This window comes from Globicephala melas, chromosome 1 (assembly GCF_963455315.2).
Source record: "Globicephala melas chromosome 1, mGloMel1.2, whole genome shotgun sequence".
In the NCBI taxonomy this organism is placed as follows: Eukaryota; Metazoa; Chordata; class Mammalia; order Artiodactyla; family Delphinidae; genus Globicephala; species Globicephala melas.
The window spans coordinates 182,825,490-182,839,487 of NC_083314.1; the positions used below are offsets into that span (position 1 = coordinate 182,825,490).

At 43.1% G+C, this 13,998-nt stretch overlaps 1 protein-coding gene across 15 annotated transcripts in view; it reads right to left on the reverse strand.

The window, feature by feature from the left end:
* The window catches only part of CAMTA1 (calmodulin binding transcription activator 1), an 894,146-nt gene that overhangs the window by 594,783 nt on the left and 285,365 nt on the right, over nucleotides 1-13,998 (reverse strand). For all 15 annotated transcript variants that reach the window (XM_060283626.1, XM_060283601.1, XM_060283652.1 and 12 more), the window contains one exon: nucleotides 2,530-2,597. In XM_060283626.1, coding sequence (XP_060139609.1) covers nucleotides 2,530-2,597 — 68 coding nt within the window. The remainder of the gene's footprint in view (nucleotides 1-2,529; nucleotides 2,598-13,998) is intronic.

Here is a 13,998-nt window from a genome sequence, read left to right on the forward strand (position 1 = left end):
GAAAAAGTAGACCTTTGAAAGGGGATGAAACGACTTTCTTAAAGTCACAAAGCTACTGAGTGACAGGGCCAAGGCTCAAACCCAGATTTGTCAATATCGAAACCCACACTCCCTCTCTGCTGCCGGGGCACCCCTTGTGCCTCGGGATGGGAAGGCTCTCAGCTCTATTTATACTCCCAAAAGTCAAGTGAGTCAGGCATGACCGTGAGTGACATTCGCTTCTCAGTGGAAACCCAAATTCAGACTGAAACGTGAGGCAGAATCCCCGCCCCGTTGTGCAGGCAGAGGGCAGCTGAAACAGGACATGTGTCTGCATATCTGAAATCAGACGTCTGGCCCGGGACACGTTCCAGAAACTCTCACTCTCTGGCTAAAGAGAAGCTCTTTCCTTCCACTTAGATTCAGGGAGTGTTTTGCTGAGGAGTGAAGGGAGTGTGGAGCGGCTGGAGGCTGCTTGAAATGAGAACCGCTGTGGGGAGCCAGGAAATGGTGCTGAAGCAGGGATCAGACAGGCTCTCTTCCGTCCAGAGAAGCTAGGGCAGCAGTTCTCAAAGTAAGGTCCCAGGCCAGCTGCACCCCATCACCTGGGAACCTGTTAGAAATAACGGGTGCTCAGGTCCCACACCAGACATACTGAATCAGAAACTGGGGGTGGGGTGCAGCACGTTACTTTAACAAGCCCTTCAGCTGATTCTGATGCCTGCTCAAGTTTGGGAACCACTGCCCTGGAAGAAGATGTCCCCAGAAGGAAGGAGAGATGAGTGTGCCAGGCTTTCCATGGTACAGGACACGGCTGTGCTCACCAAAGAGTAGACTGCATCACCATCATTCTCCCTGCCCCTACTCTGACCCCACTGTAGCAAAGAATGTCCTTCTTGGCCTCATTCTTATTGGGCTCAGCTACGGGAATGACTTTGGCTAATGGATTTGTGAGCAGGTGTGACATATGATGCCACATCCAGCATCATATCCAGGGGTTTTCACTGTGCCTGCCTTGGATTGCCTCGGGCTTTTAAGCCTCTGCCATCCCCCATGAGAACCAGATGTCCCAGACAGGGAAGGGATGGGGGCAGGGAGGCTTCCTCAGCCTAGGTTCTACAACAGAAAGACGCATCTCCAGTGGTCCTGAAGTCAACCCAAAGCCACAGCCACCCCACAGACCCATGAGCAGGAAATAAAAATGTATTGTTATAAGTCACTTAGTTTGGATATTGTTTCTTACAAGGCATTATCACATCAAAAGCTGACTGATACAAACCATGTGATTTTATAGCAAAGGAAATCACAGCCTCAGAAGGCTGAGGAGTTGAAGACATCCTACAGAGGGGTTCAGGCTGAAAGGTAAAAGACTCAGAGTCAACCTCTACCCTCACCTGGAGGATGCAGGTCTCAGGAACTAATCCTCCTTTCCTCAGTATCCTCTGACCTCCTTCAAAATGGAAAATTCTGTCCTCATCTAATGGATGCTAACCAGTAAAAACCTAAGCCTCACGAAGAAATATGTTAAAGAATCTTCTAGACTGAGGAAACATCTTTCCTCCATGGCTCACAAAGGATGAACAGGTCAAGCTGATGGCCAAGTGGGCAGAGGACACACCCCCAACCCTTTCCCTGGTCTCCCAGTTAACAAATTTGGAGAATTTGGTGCTTCTGGACAAAGGGAACAGACTGGGCTTTCTGCCTCTCAAATTCAAACCCACAGAGCAGTTATCCTGTAAGCCGCACTCCAGCTAACACCACTCAGGCTGTTAAACACCTGGCCCCGTCACCGCTGATAGAAAAACTGTGGCAATTGGAAGAGAGTGGCCGGGTACTTCCGAAGCTCTAGAACGGAACATTCTAAAAATGAAAACATGAGAGCTAGGGAGGAAAGAAGAGGCTGCCTTTAAAAATCAGCCCTAAATCCCAATGTCTCCATTCTTCACAAAAGAATATCACTTGCACTGACAGAATTCAAGTCAGCTGAATCTTCACCAATTCCCTCTATTCCCAAGTGGTGAGACTAGTTCAGTGTCCATGGCAGTGGACAGGTTCACGGACATTGACTAAATAATAAACTGCAAACTTAGCCGTGAATTCTGATTTGGGAGACCTTAACACCATCAAGAAAAACTTGACTTTCAGTTTGTAAAACGTATTGAGATGAAAGTGGACAGGTGAGGTAGTTTCCCTTTTAGAAAGTAAGTTTCTAGAGAACACGGGTGTCAGATGGGCACTTTCCCAAAAGCAACTTCCCCTGATGGTCCTGCCCGCCAGACCTTTTCCAAGCACCCGGCTGAAGGATCCAACGTCAAGCCAGCAGCTTAAAATTTCCAACTTGCACGATAGCGGCTGCCCTGTTTTTAATCCATCCGATTGCAGTCACTACCACCGTCTTAGGCTGATGACTGAGACCTCAGTGTCACAAGCTCTCAGGCAGAACATGGCCTTTTGAACTTGCCCATGAATTGACTGGCCAAATCAGGTAATCAATGAACATCAATCCATTTACTGTACATATTTGAAAAACTGTGAGATCTGGGACATTACCTTGTCTTAGGGGATGTGGTTAGCCATTCTTCGTGTTTCTCAAATGTTATTAAATAAGCTGCAATTTCCTGAAACAGAAGAATAAAAAGATAATAACAACAATTAGCTCACATTGGATCCTGAGAGGTAAGAAAGTTTTTTGCTGTTTCCCAGCCGCTGTCCTCTTTTGTGAGGCCGGAACCCCATCTCCAGTGGAGAAACACTCGACTTGGACTGTGTTTCTATTTTGACTTTTTTAAGACCTTTCCATTCAACCTGCCAAACTATAATAATCAAAGCACTGGGTTTCTGAGTCAGTGGCAAGGACAAAGATATTTCTCTGTAGGAGGAAAACATCAGACACCATTTCAGCTTCTAAATGTCATTAATTTGAAGGAGGGGAAAAACACATGCCAACAACAGGTCTCCACTCATGCAAGGTCAGAACTGGAACATTTAGTTGGTCTCCTTCTGAAGCTGGAGTAACCTTTCATCACTGTCACAAGAAATGTTGCCTTGTCTCAGCATGAGCCCCAAGCCCCGAGCCAAATCACACAAAGATTAAAAAGAAAAGAAAAGAAAAAGCCATATTACAGAGACAGAGACAGAGACAGAGAGACAGAAAGAGAGAGAGAGAGAGAGTGAACCTTTCCCACTACTGATAACGTATTGAGGAGCGCTTCAGAACGAAGAGCAATGTCTGCAGAGTTTAAGGCAAAGATGGAAGAAATGTGGGCACCTGGAGGTAAATTAAATATTTATAAACACAACAACATCACTGCAGATAGAATTACTGATTTATTAACAATTTCCATAAAAAGCCAGTGGGTGACATCCACATAAGTCATTGCTCGGGCTCTGAAGCATGATGTGGGCCATTACTTCCAGCTCCAAATGAACCTGCTAACGTGAAAATGGTAGGGACTGTAAGTTAGATTAAGGTTGGACTAGTACACAGTTCCCTTGATCTTGGTGATGATACAGTACGGAGCTGCCACCCTTGCCAACCAGAAAAATGTGGAGAACGGGCCTCCCTTCTCAACTTTCTGTGCAGCTGGGGTTCGTGGAGGACTCCTCGTGATAGAGCAGCCTGGCCACCTAGAGACCTGCAGCCTCCCTCTGCAGTTAGCCTCTTCTGGGCTTGGACATTAGGGAGTGGACACCCGTGACCACAGAGACGCTAAACTTGGCCTTGAAGAAAAAGAAGACACACCACCAAAACCAGGGAAGCGGAGCAGCTCAAGGTAGAAAAAACCACCCATGCCACATGGTATGAAGGTCACCGGCCTGGGGGGCGTGGGCAGTCAGGGCCTCACATCATTGTGGAAACCAGCCACGACCACGAGCTAGCCAATGACTAATCACCAGAGCCCAAGCCATCTCAGTCCAGAAGACTGGACCTTTCACCAAGAAGCTGGGAAGCAGAAACCTATGACAAAAACAGAGCTGCCTTGTTGTACAGATTTTTACTGTTGACTCTGCAACCAAAGAAGCTGATCAACCAGCACATTGTTCCCTCTCGTCCCTGAGAGAGAACATATTCTCTTTCCCCGCCTTAGAAGATGTCTTCCCTACGGTGTCACCATAGATAGGTGTCACCTCCCCTGGCTGGCCCTCCTAACTCTTCATGACAGGATGGGTTGCCCATCCTCTGTGCTCCCATGGCACCCAGCACCTTCCCCCAGTGTGCAGGATTTATCACTCTGCATCCTAAGGGCTTGTTTACTTGGATAGCATCCCCCCACTGGGCCATGTACTCCTCAAGGGCAAGGAATATGTCATCACTGATGTACCCCTGAGACCTCACAATGTCCTGATAAGTGCTTGTTAGACAGATGGATGGATGAGTGGGTGGGTGGGTGGGTGCATGGGGGGAGGGAGGGAGGAAGAGTGGGCATTAGAGAAATAAAATCGCATCTATGAATGCCTGTGTGTGTGTCCTGAGTATGCTGCGTGTTTGTACATGTTTATTACTTAAGATAGTTGAAGCAAGTGCAAAAGCAGCAAAACCCAGCAGCTCCTAGATAAACATTTACTGGTGATTTAATTAACTCTAAGTCACTGTGGGAAGGTGATACAGTATCACAGTTAAGAGCACATGCTTTAGAAGCAAACAGACCTGGCTTGGGGCGCTGGCTCTGCCACTTATGCACTCTCTGATCTTGAGAACATCGCTTAACCTGTCTAGACCTCAGTTTCCTATGAAACTGAGATAATACCACCTCATGGGTAATTATAAGGAGTGAAAATTCTTAATACCCTGACTGGCGTATAGCTATGCCCCACCATCATCACTATCATGATTATGATTAGAAGGTCTACGAGTTGCAAGCTGGCTCCACAGAGGCCCCGAGGAGGCAGCAGGTACCAAATGGTCCAGCTCAGAATCTTCCAGTGCTGCTGGACTTACCTTCATCGATCCCACCCTCCACCCCCTTCCACCCCCATCCACCCCCTATTCCCACAGTGAATGGTATCATCACAGTGACTCTTCAGAGTTAGTTGGAGTCAATCCTTCCCTTTATCTACTGGTGCCCATTTGGTTGCACAAAGCATTCATTCATTCACCTCAGAGACCTAACTAACATTTTGCATCTCAAGAGAATAGTAAACAGGACATGCTGAGCATCTTCTTCAAAATAAACATTTGTAACCGTATTGTCACGGAATGTAGTTATTTTGTAAAGAATTATAGGATTGACGTTTTTCTAATACTTTCAGAAAAGGAGTTCAGAATTTATACAATAATAAACACCAGGTCTTGAAACAATTCTGCATATTATAAACTATTCAAGTGTGTAGCTTTCAATCTACAATAATAAGTTTCCCAGAAACTAAATAGGCATGAGCTGGTAATGAAAGGTATGTATGAGCATGGGTTAGCATGTGTGACAGTCATTAATGAAACTGAACAATTGAATGACCTTGACAGCAGGCAGTGGCTAGAGTCAGGAAGTGCCACTTCCTAGGTGCATCAGCCCATCTACCTGAATTTCAGGAGCCTTGATATCTGGGGGAATAGTCTATGCCAACTGGAACCCCTGGGATCCATGCCCTTGCCCAGGATCATGCTGAGAGCTAAGTGACCCCTAATGGCCCAGAAGGATGGAGGCACAGGGCACCCCAGACACCTCTAGATTCATCACAGTGTCCCAAAGACCCAGACTCCCAAAGAAGGCCTTTATAAACATCCCTCAGGCAACAGCCACCCTAACCTGGCAGGGCCCCCCTCTACTGCTACTGTCGTGCAAAGAGAAAAACTCCCTGGACTACTTATTGCAATCAATGTTTACTCTACAAATGTTTATTGAGCACCTACTATGACCAGTCAGAGAATAAGACCACATGAAGCCTGAGAGGGCAGACAGCAGAAGCAAGAAGAAATACAATTCTGCAGCCTGTGGAACAAAGCCACATTCACAGAAAGATAGACAAAAGGAAAAGGAAGAGGACTATGTACTATGAAGGAAGAAGATAAAAACCCAGAAAAACAACTAAATGAAGTGGAGATAGGCAACCTTCCAGAAAAAGAATTCAGAATAATTATAGTGAGGATGATCCAAGACCTCGGAAAAAGAATGGAGGAAAAGATCAAGAAGATGCAAGAAATGCTTAACAAAGACCTAGAAGAATTAAAGAACAAACAAACAGAGATGAACAATACAATAACTGAAAAGAAAACTACCCTAGAAGGAATCAATAGCAGAAGAACGGATAAGTGACCTGGAAGACAGAATGGTGCAATTCACTGCTGCAGAACAGAATAAAGAAAAAGGAATGAAAAGAAATGAAGGCAGCCTAAGAGACCTCTCGGACAACATTAAATGCACCAACATTCACGTTATAGGGGTCCCAGAAGGAGAAGAGAGAGAGAAAGGACCCAGGAAAATATTTGAAGAGATTATAGTTGAAAACTTCCCTAACATGGGAAAGGAAATAGCCACCCAAGTCCAGGAAGCGCAGAGAGTCCCAGGCAGGATAAACCCAAAGAGAAACATGCTGAGACACATAGTAACCAAATTGACAAAAATTAAAGACAAAGAAAATTTAGTAAAAGCAACAAGGGAAAAATGACAAATAACATACAAGGGAACTCCCATAAGGTTAACAGCTGATTTCACAGCAGAAACTCTACAAGCCAGAAGGGAGTGGCACGATATATTTAAACCAATGAAAGGGAAGAACCTACAACCAAGATTACTCTACCCAGCAAGGATCTCATTCAGATTCGATGGAGAAATGAAAAGCTTTACAGACAAGCAAAAGCTAAGAGAATTCAGCACCACCAAACCAGCTCTACAACAAATGCTAAAGGAATTGCTCTAAGTGGGAAACACAAGAGAAGAAAAGGACCTACAAAAACAAACCCAATGGTAATAGGAACATACATATCAATAATCACCTTAAGTGTGAATGGATTAAATGCTCCAACCAAAAGACAGATGTTTGCTGACTGGATACAAAAACAAGACCCATCTATACGCTGTCTATAAGAAACCCACTTCAGACCTAGGGACACATACAGACTGAAAGTGAGGGGATGGAAAAAGATATTCCATGCAAATGGAAATCAAAAGAAAGTTGGAGTAGCAATACTCATAACAGATAAAATAGACTTTAAAATAAAGAATGTTACAAGAGACAAGGAAGAACACTACATAATGATCAAGGAATCAATCCACAAAAAAAATATAACAATTATAAATACACCTAAAGACGTAAATGTAAGGCCAGACACTATAAAACTCTTAGAGGAAAACATAGGCATAATACTCTATGACATAAATCACAGCAAGATCCTTTTTGACCCTCCTAGAGAAATGGAAATAAAAACAAAAATAAACAAATGGGACCTAATGAAACTTAAAATCTTTTGCACAGCAAAGGAAACCATAAACAAGATGAAAAGAAAACCCTCAGAATGGGATAAAATATTTGCAAATGAAGCAACTGACAAAGGGTTAATCTCCAAAATATACAAGCAGCTCATGCAGTTCCATAACAAAAAACAAACAACCCAATCCAAAAATGGGCAGAAGACCTAAACAGACATGTCTCCAAAGAAGATATACAGATCGCCAACAAACACATGAAAGGATGCTCAACACCACTAATCATTAGAGAAATGCAAATCAAAACTACAGTGAGGTATCCCTCACACCAGTCAGAATGGTCATCATCAAAAAAATCTACAAACAATAAATGGTGGAGAGGGTGTGGAGAAAAGGGAACACTCTTGCACTGCTGCTGGGAATGTAAATTGATACAGCCACTATGAAGAACAGTTTGGAGGTGCGTTAAAAAACTAAAAATAGAACTACCATATGACCCAGCATCCCACTACTGGGCATATACCCTGAGAAAACCATAATTCAAAAAGAGTTATGTACCACAATGTTCATTGCAGCTCTATTTACAATAGCCAGGACATGGAAGCAACCTAAGTGTCCATCGACAGATGAATGGATAAAGAAGATGTGGTACATATATACAGTAGAATATTACTCAGTCATAAAAAGAAATGAAACTGAGTTATTTATAGTGAGGTGGATGGACATAGAGTCTGTCATACAGAGTGAAGTTAGTCAGAAAGAGAAAAACAAATAACATTTGCTAACACATATATATGGAATCTAAAAAAATAAAAAAAGGTTCTGGAGAACCTGGGGCAGGACAGGAATAAAGACGCAGACATAGAGAATGGACTTGAGGACACGGGGAGGGGGAAGGGTAAGCTGGGACGAAGTGAGAGAGTGGCATGGACATATATACACTACCAAATGTAAAATAGCTAGTGGGAAGCAGCCGCATAGCACAGGGAGATCAGCTCAGTGCTTTGTGACCACCTAGAGGGGTGGGATAGGGAGGGTGGGAGGGAGATGCAAGAGGGAGGGGATATGGGGATATATGTATATGTACAGCTGATTCACTTTGTTACAGCAGAAACTAACACAACATTGTAAAGCAACTATACTCCAATAAAGTTGTTAAAAAAATTATAAATATATATGCACCCCCAACATCAGAGCACCTCAGTACATAAGGAAAATGCTAACAGCTATAAAAGAGGAAATGGGCAGTAACACAATAATAGTGGAGGACTTTAACCCCTCACTTACACCAATGAACAGACCATCCAGACAGAAAATTAATAAGGAAACACAAGCTTTAAATGACACTTATAGGACATTCCATCAGAAAACAGCAAATTACACTTTATTCTCAAGTGCACATGGAACATTCTCCAGGATAGATCACATCTTGGGTCACAGATCAAGCCTCGGTAAATTTAAGAAAACTGAAATCATATCAAGCATCTTTTCCGACCAAAACACTATGATATTAGAAATAAATTACAGGGGAAAAACCATAAAAAAACATAAACACGTGGAGGCTAAACAATACATTACTAAATAACCAAGAGATCACTGAAGAAATTAAGGAGGAAATCAAAAAATATGTAGAGACAAATGACAACAAAAACACAATGATCCAAAACCTATGGGATGCAGGGACTTCCGTGGTGGTGCAGCGGTTAAGAATCCACCTGCCAATGCAGGGGACACGGGTTCAAGCCCTGGTCCAGGAAGATCCTACATGCCGCAGAGCAGCTAAGTCCATGCGCCCCAATTACTGAGCCTGTGCTCTAGAGCCCACGAGCCACAACTACTGAGCCCGAGTGCCACAACTACCAAAGTTTGCATGCCTAGAGCCCCTGATCTGCGATAAGAGAAGCCACTGCAATTAGAAGCCCGTGCACCACAACAAAGAGTAGCCCCCACTCACCACAACTTGAGAAAGCCCATGCACAGCAACGAAGACCCAACGCAGCCAGAAATAAATAAATAAATTTATTTTTTTAAAATCCTATGGGATGCAACAAAAGCAGTTCTAAGATGGAAGTTTATAACAATACAATCCTACCTCAAGAAACAAGAAAACTCTCAAATAAACAATCTAACCTTACACCTAAAGTAAGTAGAGGAAGAAGAACAAACAAACCCCAAAGTTAGTAGAAGGAAAGAAATCATAAAGATCAGAGCAGAAATAAATGAAATAGAAACAAAGAAAACAATAGCAAAGATCAATAAAACTAAAAGCTGGTTCTTTGAGAACATAAACAAAATTGATAAACCTTTAGACAGACTCATCAAGAAAAAGAGGGAGAGGACTCAAATCAGTAAAATTAGAAATGAAAAAGGAGAAGTTACAAGGGACATTGCAGAAATACAAAGCATCCTAAGAGACTACTACAAGCAACTCTATGCCAGTAAAATGGACAACCTGGAAGAAATGGACAAATTCTCAGAAAGGTATAACCTTCAAATACTGAACCAGGAAGAAATAGAAAATATGAACAGACCAATCACAAGAAATGAAATTGAAACTGTGGTTAAAAATGTTCCAACAAGGGGCTTCCCTGGTGGCGCAGTGGTTGAGAGTCCGCCTGCCGATGCAGGGGACATGGGTTCGTGCCCCAGTCCGGGAACATCCCACATGCCGCAGAGCGACTGGGCCCGTGAGTCATGGCCCCTGAGCCTGCACATCCGGAGCCTGTGCTCCACAACGGGAGAGGCCACAACAGTGAGAGGCCCGTGTACTGCCAAAAAAAAAAAAAAAAATTGCAGAGGAAGGAACACTCCCAAACTCATTCTATGAGGCCACCATCACCCTGATATCAAAACCAGACAGAGATGCTACAAAAAAAGAAAATTACAGAACAATATCACTAATGAATATAGATGCAAAAATCCTCAACAAAATACTGGCAAACAGAATCCAACAATACGTTAAAAGGATCATACAACATGATCAGGTGGGATTTATCCTAGGGATGCAAGGATTCTTCAATATACACAAATCAATCAATGTGATACACCACATTAACAAACTGAAGGATAAAAACCATATGATCATCTCAATAGATGCAGAAAAAGCTTTTGACAAAATTCAGCACCCATTTATGATAAAAAAAAACTCTCCAGAAAGTAGGCATAGAGGGAAACTACCTCAGCATAATAAAGGCCATATATGACAAACCCACAGCAAACATCATTCTCAATGGTGAAAAGCTGAAAGCATTTCCTCTAAGATCAGGAACAAGACAAGGATTTCCACTCTTGCCACTATTATTCAACATAGTTTTGGAAGTCCTAGCCACGGCAATCAAGAAGAAAAAGAAATAAAAGGAATACAAATTGGAAAAGAAGAAGTAAAACTGTCACTGTTTGCAGATGACATGATACTTTACACAGAGAATCCTAAAGATGCCACCAGAAAACTACTAGAGCTAATCAATGAAATTGGTAAAGTTGCACAGAAATCTCTTGCATTCCTTTACACTAACAATGAGAGATCAGAAAGAGAAATTAAGGAAACAATCCCATTCACCATTGCAACGAAGAGAATAAAATACCTAGGAATAAACCTACCTAAGGATGTAAAAGACCTGTACTCAGAAAACTATAAGACACTGATGAAAGAAATCAAAGATGACACAAACAGATGGAGAGATATACCATGTTCTTGGATTGGAAGAATCAATATTCTGAAAATGACTATACTACCCAAAGCAATCTACAGATTCAATGCAATCCCTATCAAATTACCAATGGCATTTTTTCCAGAACTAGAAAAAAAATCTTAAAATTTGTATGAAGACAGAAAAGACCTTGAATAGCCAAAGCAATCTTGAGGGGAAAAAACGGAGGTGGAGGAATCAGACTCCCTGACTTCAGACTATATTACAAAGCTACAGTAGTCAAGACAATATGGTACTGGCACAAAAACAGAAATATAGATCAATGGAACAGGATAGAAAGCCCAGAGATAAACCCATGCATCTATGGTCACCTTATCTTTGATAAAGGAGGCAAGAATATACAGTGGAGAAAAGACAGCCTCTTCAATAAGTGGTGCTGGGAAAACTGGATAGCTACGTGTAAAAGAATGACATTAGAACACTCACTAACACCATACACAAAAATAAACTCAAAATGGATTAAAGACCTAAATGTAAGACCAGACAATATGAAACTCTTAGAGGAAAACATAGGCAGAACGCTCTATGATGTAAATCACAGCAAGATCTTTTTTGACCCACCTCCTAGAGTAATGGAAATAAAAACAAAAATAAACAAATGGGACCTCATGAAACTTAAAAGCTTTTGAACAGCAAAGGAAACTATAAACAAGACAAAAAGACAACCCTCAGAATGGGAGAAAATATTTGCAAATGAATCAACAGACAAAGGATTAATCTCCAAAATATATAAACAGCTCATGCAGCTCAATATTAAACTAACAAACAACCCAATCCAAAAATGGGCAGAAGACCTAAATAGACATTTCTCCAAAGAAGACATACAGATGGCCAAGAAGCACATGAAAAGATGCTCAACATCACTAATTATTAGAGAAATGAAAATCAAAACTACAATGAGGTTATCACCTCACACCGGTTAGAATGGGCATCATCAGAAAATCTACAAACAATAAATGCTGGAGAGGGTGTGGAGAAAAGGGAACCCTCTTGCACTGTTGGTGGGAATGTAAATTGATACAGCCACTATGGAGAACAGTATGGAGGTTCCTTAAAAAACTAAAAATAGAATTACCATATGATCCAGCAATCCCACTACTGGACAGATACCCAGAGAAAAACCATAATTCAAAAAGACACATGCACCCCAGTGTTCACTGCAGCACTATTTACAATAGCCAGGTCATGGAAATAACCTAAATACCCATCAACAGATGAATGGATAAAGAAGATGTGGTACATATATACACAATGGAATATTACTCAGCCATAAAAGGAACGAAATTGGGTCATTTGTAGAGACGTGGATGGACCTAGAGACTGTCATACAGAGTGAAGTAAGTCAGAAAGAGAAAAACAAATATCGTCTATTAATGCATACATGTGGAACCTAGAAAAATGGTACAGGTGAACTGGTTGCAGAGCAGAAATTGAGACACAGAAGTAGAGAAAAAACATATGGACACCAAGGGAGGAAAGCGGGGTGTGGGTGGAGTGTTGGTGTGATGAATTGGGAGAGTGGGATTGACATATACACACTAATATGTATAAAATGGATAACTAATAAGCACCTGCTGTGTAAAAAAATAAAAAAATTTTAAATAAAGAGCACATGAAGCCTGCTCTTAAAGAGCTCACAGCCAGGCACAGAGATAAGTCAACATAATAGTGGGGTGTTCGTGCCATCACGGGGTCAACTGTCCTGTCAACTCTGTAGGCAGACCCATGGGTCATCTCAGGCCTACTGAGCTGCCATCAAGCAAGCAGAGGCCCCGGGGAACCACACCGAGTTACGAACTATCTTCGAGCACCAGCCGCCCCCTCCTGTGCTCTCACGGTAACAAGGACACCTCCCACGCAGATCCCCCCTGGGTGGAGCCCCTGTCCCGCTTAAAGGCAGCCCCTCTGAGCAAAGGAAACTGAATTCCCAGAGCCAGGCTTCCTCCTGTGTCATATTCACATCGACTAAGCCCCAGAGCTGGACCCAACCACCAGGGAGCGTCGCTGCACTGCTGTCTGGCTCCCAGCCGGATGGGGCGTGTCTGGGTCACCTGTCTACTCCCAGACCCGTGCTGCCCAGCCCATGCCCCTTATTCTGGTTCTCATCTGTCTCATCATCAGACAGGCAGACCGTGGGCCAGACCCTGCCTCCCCAAAGCTTAGGATCTTTATGGGGAGAGAGCTAGGCACACCCCAAAGAACCACAAAGAGCAGAAGATGCTAAATAGTGTGGAACAAAGTGAGAACCATCAACATTCAGAGTAAGGAGAGTCATCTGGGCTACGAAGGGGAATGATTTCGGGGGGAGAAGGACTTCATCATCTGTGTCATCGTTACCATCATAACAGGTAACGTTGGCAGAGTGATGTCTAAGGCCAGCGACTGCTCTAGGACTTCATGGGGGATAGTCTCACTTAATCTTCAAAACAAACTACAAAGTGAGAACATGCCTGTTTTACAGGTGGGGAAACTTGAGGCACAGAGCAGTTAAGTGGCTTGCCCAAGGTCACACAGCTAAACTCTGTAGAACCCAAACCCATGCAGAATGGTTCCAGAGCCCACACTCTCCACTACGGATCCGAATTTCTTTAAAGAACAGCTACGGTGTGTTCAGATGGAGAAAAGGAAAACCTGCATGTGTACAGTCATGCTTTCCTAACTCAGGCTAACAGCCTCCTGCTTCCCACTGAGCTGGAGTCACCTCGCTGCCCCACCTCCCTTCAGGGAGCCAGGAGGAGCCAGACTGAGCACCCATCAGCAGGATTCTCTCCTTCCAACAGGATCAGGCTCATTTCCACCCAAAACCCTTGTATGATTCATGGGATCGTCTACTTCAGTGACAGGAAAAGTTTTTTATATCCAGGAACCATTCGCTTTAAATGTCTTACAATACAGGCAAAACAACAGACACAAAGAGACAAACACTCTAGCTGAAGAGGGGAAGAGGT